General features: G+C 39.4%; 1 protein-coding gene across 1 annotated transcript in view; it reads left to right on the top strand.

Annotated features, from left to right (window-relative positions):
• The window catches only part of TTLL5 (tubulin tyrosine ligase like 5), a 312098-nt gene that overhangs the window by 74788 nt on the left and 225298 nt on the right, over positions 1-12012 (top strand). The window contains exons 15-18 of the mRNA XM_060095798.1: positions 229-323; positions 3317-3358; positions 10974-11087; positions 11841-11932. Of these exons, the coding sequence (XP_059951781.1) occupies positions 229-323; positions 3317-3358; positions 10974-11087; positions 11841-11932 (343 nt within the window). The remainder of the gene's footprint in view (positions 1-228; positions 324-3316; positions 3359-10973; positions 11088-11840; positions 11933-12012) is intronic.

Here is a 12012-nt window from a genome sequence, read left to right as displayed (position 1 = left end):
AGCTCTCTAAGGAAGGCAAACATATCTTACTTCTTTGCTCCAGTTGTGGTGGTTCGAAGTTTAAGTGGAGTATGTGTATAGGAGAGTCCTGCCTAAACCTCCTGAGGATGGATCTCTGTAATATTTATGACAGTGAAACTGAGTTTGTCCATCTAAAGGAAAGGTGCAGGTAAATCTGCTAATTTCTTAGAAAATGGCAGGTTTTAATATTTCCCGTTCCCCACTCAGGGTTTGTATGTCAAGATCCTGCCCAGCGGGCATCAACCCGGCCAATTTATCCCACCTTTGAGTCTTCCAGGCGAAACCCTTTCCAGAAACCTCAGGTAAGCAAATTCAGCAACAGGAAGCCCCAAGGAAGCTTATTGCAAAGTGGCAGCTGTTGTCAATGAGTGAGCAGAAGCGCTATGATTATAAGGTCACTTAGAGCCGGAGAACTGGGGGGCCATTCTAGACAGGAGGCAGTTATATTCAGCCACAGCTAATAGCTTATGCTTTTAATGCTTTCAAACCAACTTACTCTCTGCTTTTTCCTTTCTTTTCTTTTGGCTTCTTTTTTCATTGTCTTTTCCTTTTTTCTTTTTCTCTCTTTTTAAAAATCACTTTCTGTTTTCTCAAATTGATATGCTCATAAACGAGGCACAGAGAGGGAATCTACAAATTCCTCATCATTACTCTGCTGTATTTTTTTTAATTAATTTATTTATTTTTCGCTGCTTGGGCCTTTGTTGCTGCGTGCGGGCTTTCTCTAGTTGCAGTGAGTGGGGGCTACTCTTCGTGGTGGTGTGCAGGCTTCTCATTGTGGTGACTTCTCTTGTTGCATAGTACGGGCTCTAGGCACATAGGCTTCAGTAGTTGTGGCTCGCGGGCTTCAGTAGTTATGGCTCGTGGGCTCTAGAGTGCAGGCTCAGTAGCTGTGGCTCACGGGCTTAGTTGCTCTGCGGCATGTGGGATCTTCCCGGACCAGGGCTCAAACCCGTGTCCCCTGCCTTGGCAGGTGGATTCTTAACCACTGCGCCACCAGGGAAGCCCTGCTGTATTCTTTTTGATCTTCAGACTAGCTTCGCAGAGAAGATGCTCAATTGAAATAATATCTTCTCTACATGTGAGTCTCTTCACAGGGACCCTCAATGATCATGAGGTGTTGATTGAAGTTAAATGAGATAAATGCCTGCAGAAAGCTGTGCATGTGTGTCTGAAACATCATCTGACCCAGTGTGGCTCCAGTCTGTGTACTCTGCATTTTTGTTCCAGTTAAACCAATCAGCTCATCATTCTGCCTACCTATTCCATCATCTGATCAGTCTCCGCCCATCTAGACCTGACTAGTTTCCACTTGTGTTTCTTTGCCTCTGACGTTTCTTCTTATCCAAAAGGTCCACTTTCTTCCTGTCTTCCCATCTGGATTGATTACCTCACCTGCTCAGAAGTTTGGAGGTCGTTTCTTATTAAATCCATTCCACTCTGTCATGACCTTTTCTTTTCATTGCAGCATTATTTACTGGTTCTTTATTGCATTGTTTTGCATTCATTGACTTGTTGCCTTTAAATTGTCCAGTACTCCTCTGCTAGATTGTAAGCTCTTTGAGGGCAGAAACAGCTGATGCTTCTCCCTGTCCCTCCCCTTTCCCTTACTTCACCCCTCCTATGTTCCCCCTACCTCCACTTTAGCCCTCTGCCTCTCCCTTTTTTCCTCCCAATTCTCTTCCTTTTGCTTGCTGGTCTCATGTAGATTACTGCTACTTCTGTTTGCTAAGCTTACGTACCATTATTTATTCACATAACTTTTCATTAGAACAGGGTTTGCAAACTCAAATGCCTCTAGGGGCTTCAGAGAGACAATGTAAAAGGGTAACTAGGGTCTGGTATGATACAGCTAAGACTGCTGTGACTGCAGTAAACTGGGCAGTGCATGCTTCCTATCAGAAGGGCAGCTCTTTTACTTAAGTGCTCTGGCTGATCGTTGCCATGCGTGAGTGTGGGCCAAGTGTTGTTAGATCTTCCTACTGTCAAGAGAAATCAGAAATCTTATTTTAAAATACTGGCAACGAGTTCAGTTTAAAAAATAATACTTTGCAGATGAAACATAGCATGTCCTTGAGCTGGATTCAGTTTATTGGTTGCCTGTGACCTCTTGCCTTAGAATTATTCCCTATTAGCATTAGTGCTGTGGTGTGGAACAGGGTGAACTATATTTTAAGGGATATTATCTTAGATTAGAAGTGAAACCAGGGGCTTCCCTGGTGGCGCAGTGGTTGAGAGTCCGCCTGCTGATGCAGGGGACACGGGTTCGTGCCCCGATCCCGGAAGATCCCACATGCCGCGGAGCGGCTGGGCCCGCGAGCCATGGCCGTGGAGCCTGTGTGTCCGGAGCCTGTGCTCCGCAACGGGAGAGGCCACAGCAGTGAGAGGCCCGCGTACAGCAAAAAAAAAAAAAAAAAAAAAAAAAAAAAAAGAAGTGAAACCAGGCAACAGGGTTGTACTTGATCAGTACATCACAGATTAAAGGGTTTTCTTTAATTTTTTTAAAATTGCTTTACAATGGTGTGTTAGTTTCTGCTTTATAACAGTGAATCAGCTATACATATACATGTAGCCCCATATCTCCTCCCTCTTGCGTCTCTCTCCCACCCTCCCTATCCCACCCTTCTAAGTGGTCACAAAGCACCAAGCTGGTAGAGGGTTAACCTAGGCGTACTAGGAAAACTGAATTTAGGCAATCGCGTTCCTTTGCAAATTGTTTTCTGCAGTATCTATGGCAAGAGCCACAGGACTGTATAAAGGATTACAAATGTTGCTGTGCATCTTTAACAGTTTCTGCAAGTCCCACTCGAGGAGTAGCTGTATGTCAGTCTTGGATGAATTGATCCCTTTTCTTAGCTTGACTGTCAGCTTTTACTGGTGACACTTTGCACGTAGTGGAGACTCTATTCACTGTTTGTTCTGCTTACTGGTAGGTAATGGCATGACTTCATCCATGAGCAGTCCACAGGACACTTACTTAAAGGCTAAAGAAGCTATAGATTACATGTACTGTGTGAGACCATTTTATCAGGTAGAATAGTTAACTTCAGGATCTTCAGTACGTGACAGTAGGATTGAGTTCTCAGTGGTGAGAAGGTGAAACTGGAATGGTTATACCGCAGGAGAATGCAGTGTGAACAATAATAAATGCTCTAATCTTTTGAGAGCAAAATATAGGGCTTTGGCTTTTGCTGTCTGCTTGAAAATTATTTTTGTCACCATAGATGTAGGAGTTGGAAAATACAGGCATGTTAGGAAAAGATAAGGCTTTATTCCATTTTTCTGTCTTTTATAGCGTCCAGTATCTGCACAGTTCCAGTCATCAAGCACCAAACAGGTAAGTTCTGGATTGTTTGGAGATTTCATTCAAATTTTTATCTCCGTTCCCCAAATGAAAAGCCATTTAGTTTCACTGTTTCACAGTACATACTTCATGCACCTGCTTTTTTGAACAGTTTAATAATGTAAAATAGAATAAGTGAAAGTGAATGCACAGAGATCTTTTTGGATGTAGTATATAAGTGTAGAGGTTGCAGGCATTTATGAATCCTCTTTTTCTGATGGTAATTATGCTGTGATAGAGGCAGTTGAATTTAAATGATGAACAGAGTTTAGAGGCATATCTATTGTTCTGACCAAAATATTCCAGAAAAGAAATATCATAGTGCACAAGTAACCTTTCATTTGTTCAGACATCTTATGAAACATACCCTTGTCAGTAGCTTAATATTGGAAATGTTTTCACATTGGGTATTGGGCTGTATTTAAGTTTTTTAACAGATGACTTTTCTTATATGTAGTGATTTGCAGTTTTATGAATCTTAGAAACTCTGCCATATTTGGTGTCTCAGATGCTACGTTTAAAATAAAAACAAAATATGTTATCTCAGTCTCTTAATGATCAGCATTTGTCCTCTTTCTGTTCTTGTTAGCAGTATGTGAGATAAACTGTCGCTTTCTTCTATGCAGATTTTTTTAACAGCTTTTGAAGTGATAGGATTTGATGCTTTGATATGAGTGATGTAGATGTTCTCATTTATAAGTGTGTCACTTGCAATTATTAGTTCTTTAGTAAAAAGCTCCAATATATTTATTTTGGCATTTGTAGATACAGTTTCTGGTAAGCTTGGAAGCTTGAATTATAACTTTCTTAGCTACTGTTTTTGATAAAGTGATTTACATGGTTTATATGAATCAAAAAAATGAAAAAAAGACTCGCTGGCTGTGTTGTCTAGTATTTGGTAACTGATTAGTATGGTTTTGTAACACAAGTTTTGTTGTTTAGTTGGTAGAATTCAAAAATCTGTGACAGTGTTTTGTATTTAGCAGGTACCTAAGTGTGTAAGCTGCTCTCCGTGGCCAACAAAAACCAAGGCTGTTGACTTCAAAGAGCTTACACTCTAAATATCTCTTGACCTAACCTATTTAAGGAGAACATTAAAGTACTGTTTCATAGCCTTCTGAATTTGACTCCAAAGAAGTGTCTTTGACACGGAAATCTAATCTTAATGTCCCATTACTCATTTTAATTCTATTCCACCTAGCTCCATTGCTTGAATTGCCATAAGTTGCAAATAACCTGTGGACAAGCAAGGCCTCTCTTTAGTGGTTATTTATTTCAACACTGCTCATGTGACACAAAGGCTTTCTGGCTTTATTCAGCCAACCTTAAACGTATTAAATTCTTTGACTCTTACTGTCCTTTGCAATGTTCTACCTTGTCACTGTCTTTCTGTTAATGAAGCACTCTCAAATCCACAGTAGTTTCATCAGAGCTAAGTGAGAAAAGAGAAGAAACTTTCTGCTCTGGCCACTTAGACTGTGTAAACTTTTCTTTTTCTGGTGGTGTCAGATTGTGAAGTCACAGTTTTTTGCTTGTTTTCTGATGATTCCTTTTTAATCCATTATCTCTTTCTACATTTCTCCCTTCCCTTGAATACCTATGGTTCAACATTTTTCACACACCAGAAATTACATTTCAGTGTTCAAGCAGGTGATACGGTTTTGTGGAAAGAATGAGGACGTTGAAGTCAGGTAGACCTGGGTTCAAATTTGAACTCTGCCAGTAACTGTTAGACCTCGGGCGTGTTCCCTTACGTCTCAGGCTCACTTCCCACATCTGTCAAATGAGGATAGTAATACGTACATGGAGTTATGCTGAGAAAGGAATGATCAAACGTAGGTAAAATATTTCGGATACTTTTGGACACATAGTTTACCCTCAGAAGATTTAGTCTCCTTCATACTTTTGAGTACTGTTTTGATTTCCCTTTTTGCATTGTCAGTATCTGGTGTTATTTTAATATTCATTTATCTATAGTCATGTCTTTTCACATTTACTGTCATCAACAAATGCAAATCAACCCAATTAAATAAATAAATAAATAAATATTCATCCTCCCAGACATCAATACAGATTCTAAATAATGCTTACTCAGTACCCGATCACTTCCTAACTTGATTCACTGCTTCTTATCTTATCCTACAGTTGCATCTTTTAACTGTGTTCAGCTTTTGTTGGTATATTTTATTTATTATATCATGATGCTAAGTCCTGATTGGAAATATAATTTAAAATAAAAACTATATGAAGTTTTCACAAATGCTTCTCTAAAATCCAAAGACATTAAATATATTTGCTCTATTCCCCCTTTTTGTTATTTTGTCCTAAATATCAAAATTATAAAGCACGTTTTAAAATAAATAAGCAGTCTTTGTACTACTATTCTTTATGAGCCCATTAAATGCTAAATGTTTATGGATTTTTTTTCTTTTAATATTTTTTCCATTATTTTACTAGGGATTCAAGTTAGACTCACCAGGCGGTAATCGCCAGGAGCATACTTCTTAAATTTTTGAAGATTGGTGCCTCATTTTTTTTTTTTTTTTTCTAATCCTCTGGTACCTCCTCAGTTCTTCATGATTTTTCAAACATAACTGTAAGCGGTTTTGGTAAGTTTTTTTGTTTTTAAAGCCAGTTCTGTTAATAGCAAGATGCATGTCTCTCAGACCTGCTGACTTACATTTATTACAGATTTTCAGATGCTGCATATCTTTTTTTACTGTAACACAAACCTACTTACTTGCTTTTTTTTTTCCCCCTAATTTCAAAGTAGTATACTTCCAGTTATCATTATATGTAAGCCTTCTCTATTAGCCATTTTGGTCTGTTTCCACCCAGACTTATTCATATGTGGGTTTTTTTGTTCATTTTCTTTTGTTTGATAGCACTGATTCATTTTGCTTTTTAAACTTGACGTTTTATTTTCTGAGTGGCATGATGCATCACATATAAATTGAGCTATTTCTAGTCCATATATTTTTAACACAGAATTCTAAACTTTGTAAAGTTGAGTTGGGAGGCTTTTTATTCTTTGTATGGGTTCTCTGTCAAGCAGATTTTTTTTTTTGCCCCTCAATTTTGATATCTTTGAGGATATCTCACTTTTTTTCTTCATATTCTACCTTTTGTCCAGTTCTCCTTACTGGTACTTGCCAGCTTTCTTTAGGATGAGAACCATTTTTCTGATTCAACACCTGTTTCTTACTGCTGTGAGTGGGGGCAGGTGATTCCCTGTCTCAATAATTTCACACTCTCAGCCAGTTCTTCCCTAACAATGAAGATTAGATGCGTATTGGTTTCTTCTCTGGGTATATTTCTCAGTCCTACGTTGTACTAATTATAATTTAACAACTTTGATGCATGTTGCATGGTAGAATTCTTACTGAGACAGTTTAAAGTCTATCTGAGAACCCAGTAGTTTAAATCTTATGTCATCTAGCCAGGGGCAATGGTTCCCTTTAAGTTTAGAGGAGCTTTATTTCCTTAGTGTATTTAGTCAATCCACTGGAATATGTGGATTTATTCTATCTACTACCCAGAGAACACAGTTGAGCTGATGTGCCCAAAGTCAAAACCACAGAATGGCTTGTATTTGAACTGCTTTGCTCTTGTTTTTGACAGTCCTGATGGCCTTTCAAATCATTCTGATTCCTTTTTTTCTTTTGCTTTGCTTTTAATTTCCAAGTATCTCCTTGGCACTCATAAGCATTTCTGTTTTTTTTCTTTTTTTTTCACTATTATCCTTTCTTCTCCCCTTTTCCCTCTGCTTTTTCTCTCACCTGTGTCTATAATTCATTTGTTAAGAGCTCATTTCATTAATAAATATTGGTAGGATTCAACCAGTGGTCTAGGATAGTAATGCTTTGTTGTTCCTGTATAAATACATTCCTGTATAAACCAGTACAGCACATATAATGTAGATTAAAAAAATTCTCTCGTCTCAAATTTTTTGAAAAGCTGAGATTGGCAAAATATTTTTGACTTTCTAGTCTGATTATTTTCCACTGGCTTCCCCAAAGACACAGGATACCTGGGTGGATTTTAGAGAGGCATTTGAGATACCTAGACTTCGAGAGCTGCAACTTTTCCTATTTTTCTCCCTCTCAGCCTTCTTAATAGTTGACATTGAAGTAAATAGGTGAAGAGATTAAAGGGGTTTCTAGCCACCTTTTTTTTTCTCTTTTGGAGTAGCATTGACCTTTTCTTTACGCTCTGGTGGTATTTGTGGCAATAAAAGAATAAAACGGTCGGTTTATGGGAGTTAACAGCTGGAGCATTCATCCAACAAGCACCATTACCCCTCCTTTTTCTAACCTCCCAAATGCCCCAGCCAAGAGCACCTGCTTGAACTCCTACACACCCCACCCAAATAGCCCTCATGTAGGCACACAGTGGCTAGAGTTAGGACTGTGGACTGTGAGTAACAAAAGAGTGGTTGTGAATGTATGTAGGAGACAACTCTTTAAAAATGACTGGGAGAGTTTTGGAGTGCTAATTCATTGTTTGGGGGAGCAGGTTTAGATGAATAGAGGAGGATTGCAGCATCATTATAATAGTCTCAATCTCTGGAAGCCAGGAATATCATTCCATCGTGAAGCAGTTCCACAAAGATGAAAATTAGGTCCCAGAAAAGCAAAAAAAAAGTTAAAAAGATAAGAAAGAAAAGTAAACAATAAATAAGCAAACAGAAAAACCCCCTAACGATGAAAAAACATAAGAGACTGAAAGGACAAAAACAAAGGAAAATAATTTTTAAAAAGTTGGATGTGCTCATTAGATGTTATTCAGTAGTGACTTGATCCATGTTCTTATAAATATGACCATTCCTTAAAACTATTCTGATAGGTAATAACTATTTCTTAAAATATTTTTTCTTATTAACCTGGTAATACAGTTAGTTTATCAGCATTTTAAAATAACATTCTTTCTATTCTAAGATGCTTAATCTTTATTTTTATTACATCATTAAAATGAATGCTTACTTCATATTGTCTTCTTTCACAATTTCAGAGGACTTCAAGATATTCTTAAATAGTGTGAAGTGATAAGGCAGCTTGACTTTGGAGGATTTACTGCCAGTGGCTTTCTGATCAAAGCCATGCTGTCACACGTGAGGTAGATAAGTCTTTTTAGCAAACAATAAGTATCGTGTGAAGATGATAGAAGTCCTCAAAACATCCACTTAATATTTTGGCTTTTCCAAGTTATATGCTAAGTAAGAAGTCACACTTAAAAATTTTTTTAATGATTCTATTACTTATATTGATTCCCTTCTTAAATCTTTAAACATTCTTCTTGATTTCCAACATGTGCTGTATCATGTATTTCCGGAGATCAGAAGGGAGTTAAAATTTTTCCCAAAATCCTCTGCAAAGTTTAATTCTAACCATGGTTGATCTATGTGTCAGCACATTATTCATTTACTTATTTGTTCAAAAAACATTTATTGATCTCCTACTCCATCCCAAGTACTGTTCTAGATGCTGAAGATACCACAGGAAAAGCTAAAGAGATAAAAGTTCCTACCTTCACTTGGTGCTTGTATCTGCTCATTTTGTGGGTTTTCTTCCATGGAGTTGCCTATCAGAAAATCTGTGTTTTATAACTCCATGCTAGCTTTGAAGATTAGTACATATTGGTCTCCCTTGTGTCCAAAGGTAAAGCCATTCATGGTTGTTTATGTATGGGTGTGCATTAGTCTGCGTGGGCAGCCATAACAAAATACCATAGACGGGGTGGCTTAAACCACAGAAACTTATTTCTCACAGTTCTGGAGGCTGGGAAATCCAAGATCAAGGTGCTGGCAAGGTAGGTTTTGTTCTGAGGCCTCTTCTTTTGGCTTGTAGATGGTCCCCATCTTGCTGTGTGCTCACATGACCTCCTTGTGCTTGCTCAGGCAGAGAGAGAAAGAGAGAACAAGCTCTCTGGTGGCTCTTCTTTTTTTTTTTTTTTTTTTAATTAATTAATTTATTTATTTTTGGCTGCGTTTGGTCTTCGTTGCTGCACGCAGGCTTTCTCTAGTTGTGGCGAGCAGGGGCTACTCTGTTGCAGTGCGCGGGCTTCTCAGTGCGGTGGCTTCTCTTGTTGTGGAGCATGGGCTCTAGGCCAGTGGGCTTCAGTAGTTGCAGCATGTGGGCTCAGTAGTTGTGGCTCGCGGGTTCTAGGGCACAGGCTCAGTAATTGTGGCGCATGGGCTTAGTTGCTCTGCAGCATGTGGGATCTTCCCAGACCAGGGCTCGAACCTGCGTCCCCTGCCTTGGCAGGTGGATTCTTAACCACTGCGCCACCAGGGAAGCCTGGTGGCTCTTCTTTAAAGGCTATTAATCCCATCAGACCAGGGCCTCACCCTCATGTCCTCATCTGACCCTAATTACTTCCCAAAAGCCCCATCTCCACGTACTGTCACATTGTGGGGGTTAGGGCTTCAACGTAGGAATTTTGGGGCAACACAAACATTTAGTCCATAACAATGAGTATTGCTGAAAATGTCAAAAGTTAGTTGTCAAAAAGCCTTTCCATAGACTGTGTATACAAAAAGAAAAATAAACAATGGTTCCTGACAGCAGGACTTCTTCTGTCTGGTCAGAGTTACTTCCAGGACTCTAGAGAGACAAATTATACCCCCCATTTCTTAGATTATTCCTTATTCTTCGTACTTGGCAGATTTATTTGTCTTATTTTATCAGTCATCTTTTTCAATAATAGTGTGTTTTCATGCTTCATACTATCTGATTTCCTTTGTTACCTTTGTATTTCTCTGCTCTCATAACATCAAAATCTCTTAAAACTTTTGTTCTCCAACAGCCTTCCTGATCATCATTCAGAAGCTGAAGTAGCCAGATCATCTTTGGGGATCCATAAGGAACATGACCCACTTGGCTGCCTCCTTGGAGTACCCAAGGCAGTCATCCTAGATCCAGTCTCTTTTAGTCTAGCAACTACAGTATTTCTCAAGTTGTAGCCTTTTGCTCACAGCTCTCTTCTGTGTCACCGATAACTTTCATCTCAGTATTTACCCCCTCAAGTTCTAAAACATCCCACTGTCCAACTTCTTCATCTGTGACATAATAGATTGCTCCTGTTTCTTGGTCTTTTTTTTTTTTTTTAAATTTTATTTATTTATTTATTTTTATTTTTTGGCTGCGTCGGGTCTTCATTGTGTGTTTTTCTGTCTTATGTCTTACTTTTCCTAACTTTACTTCCCCAGTGCTGAAAAGAATATAGTTACTTACTGAAATAAATACATATTTAATCTTATGTTGAGGTTATTTTCAGATTTTTTTCCCATATCTTTCAAACTATTAAATGTACTGTAAAACCAAGATTAGGAATAAGTACTAGCTTACAAAGCCATGTGGACATCTTTCTTTCTTTTTTTTATTTGTATCTCTCTCAACCCATAGTGTTTTCCTACTCTATTTTCTCCTCTTTTCTTTGAGCTTACTGGCTTTCATCTATTTCCCAGGGTTTCAGGCTAAGAGATCAATTACAGAAAATGGGCTTTGGATTTGAGCTTATACACATTATGAAACATAATGGTGTTGAGGGACTTGGAAATGAAGAAAGGTGATGAAAAGATATTTTTGTTTTTCTTTTTTCTTCTCCTTAGCGTTGCCGTCCACTCTCTGCCAGTGATGCGGAAATGAAAAACCTTGTGGGCTCAGCACGGGAGAAGGTGCCGGGGAAGTTAGGTGGTTCTGTGCTTGGTCTGTCAATGGAGGAGGTAAATATAACTCCATTTCAGGCCTTTATTTTTTTTTTTTTTTCTTTTTGCGGTATGCGGGCCTCTCACTGTTGTGGCCTCTCCCGTTGCGGAGCACAGGCTCCGGATGCGCAGGCCCAGCGGCCATGGCTCACGGGCCCAGCCGCTCCGCGGCATATGGGATCCTCCCAGACCGGGGCACGAACCCGTATCCCCTGCATCGGCAGGCGGACTCTCAACCACTGCGCCACCAGGGAGGCCCCATTTCAGGCCTTTATGGGTTAACATAGGCTTCAGTGAAAATTAGTGAGTGATTTGTAATATTCATGACCAACTCATATCTTATACTGAACATGGGAGAAATAGCTTCTCAAAAAAACAGCATCTTAAATGGAATTAATTTCTTCCTTCATGCTTCTTTTGTATTCTCGGTTCATAACTCTCTTCCTCTGTCCTATTACCACATGGATTACAGTTTTTTTTTTTTTTCTTTTTTTTTTTTTTTTTTGCGGTATGCGGGCCTCTCACTGTTGCGGCCTCCCCCGTTGCGGAGCACAGGCTCCGGACGCGCAGGCTCCGGACGCGCAGGCTCAGCGGCCATGGCTCACGGGCCCAGCCGCTCCGCGGCATATGGGATCCTCCCAGACCGGGGCACGAACCCGTATCCCCTGCATCGGCAGGCGGACTCTCAACCACTTGCGCCACCAGGGAGGCCCGGATTACAGTTTTTAAAATAGGTACTCATTTTATTTTACTTTCTCTTCCTCCACGTAGATCAAAGTTTTACGGAGGGTGAAGGAAGAGAATGATCGGAGAGGTGGATTTATTCGCATATTCCCTACATCAGAGACATGGGAAATATATGGGTGAGGTGACTACATTTTTTTTAAACCTGTACTTCAGGTCAAGAAAATTGGATTAATTGTGACACAGTATCATCACTGCT

This window comes from Mesoplodon densirostris, chromosome 4, assembly GCF_025265405.1.
Source record: "Mesoplodon densirostris isolate mMesDen1 chromosome 4, mMesDen1 primary haplotype, whole genome shotgun sequence".
Classification (NCBI taxonomy): Eukaryota; Metazoa; Chordata; class Mammalia; order Artiodactyla; family Ziphiidae; genus Mesoplodon; species Mesoplodon densirostris.
This window is presented reverse-complemented; position numbering and strand designations above follow the sequence as displayed.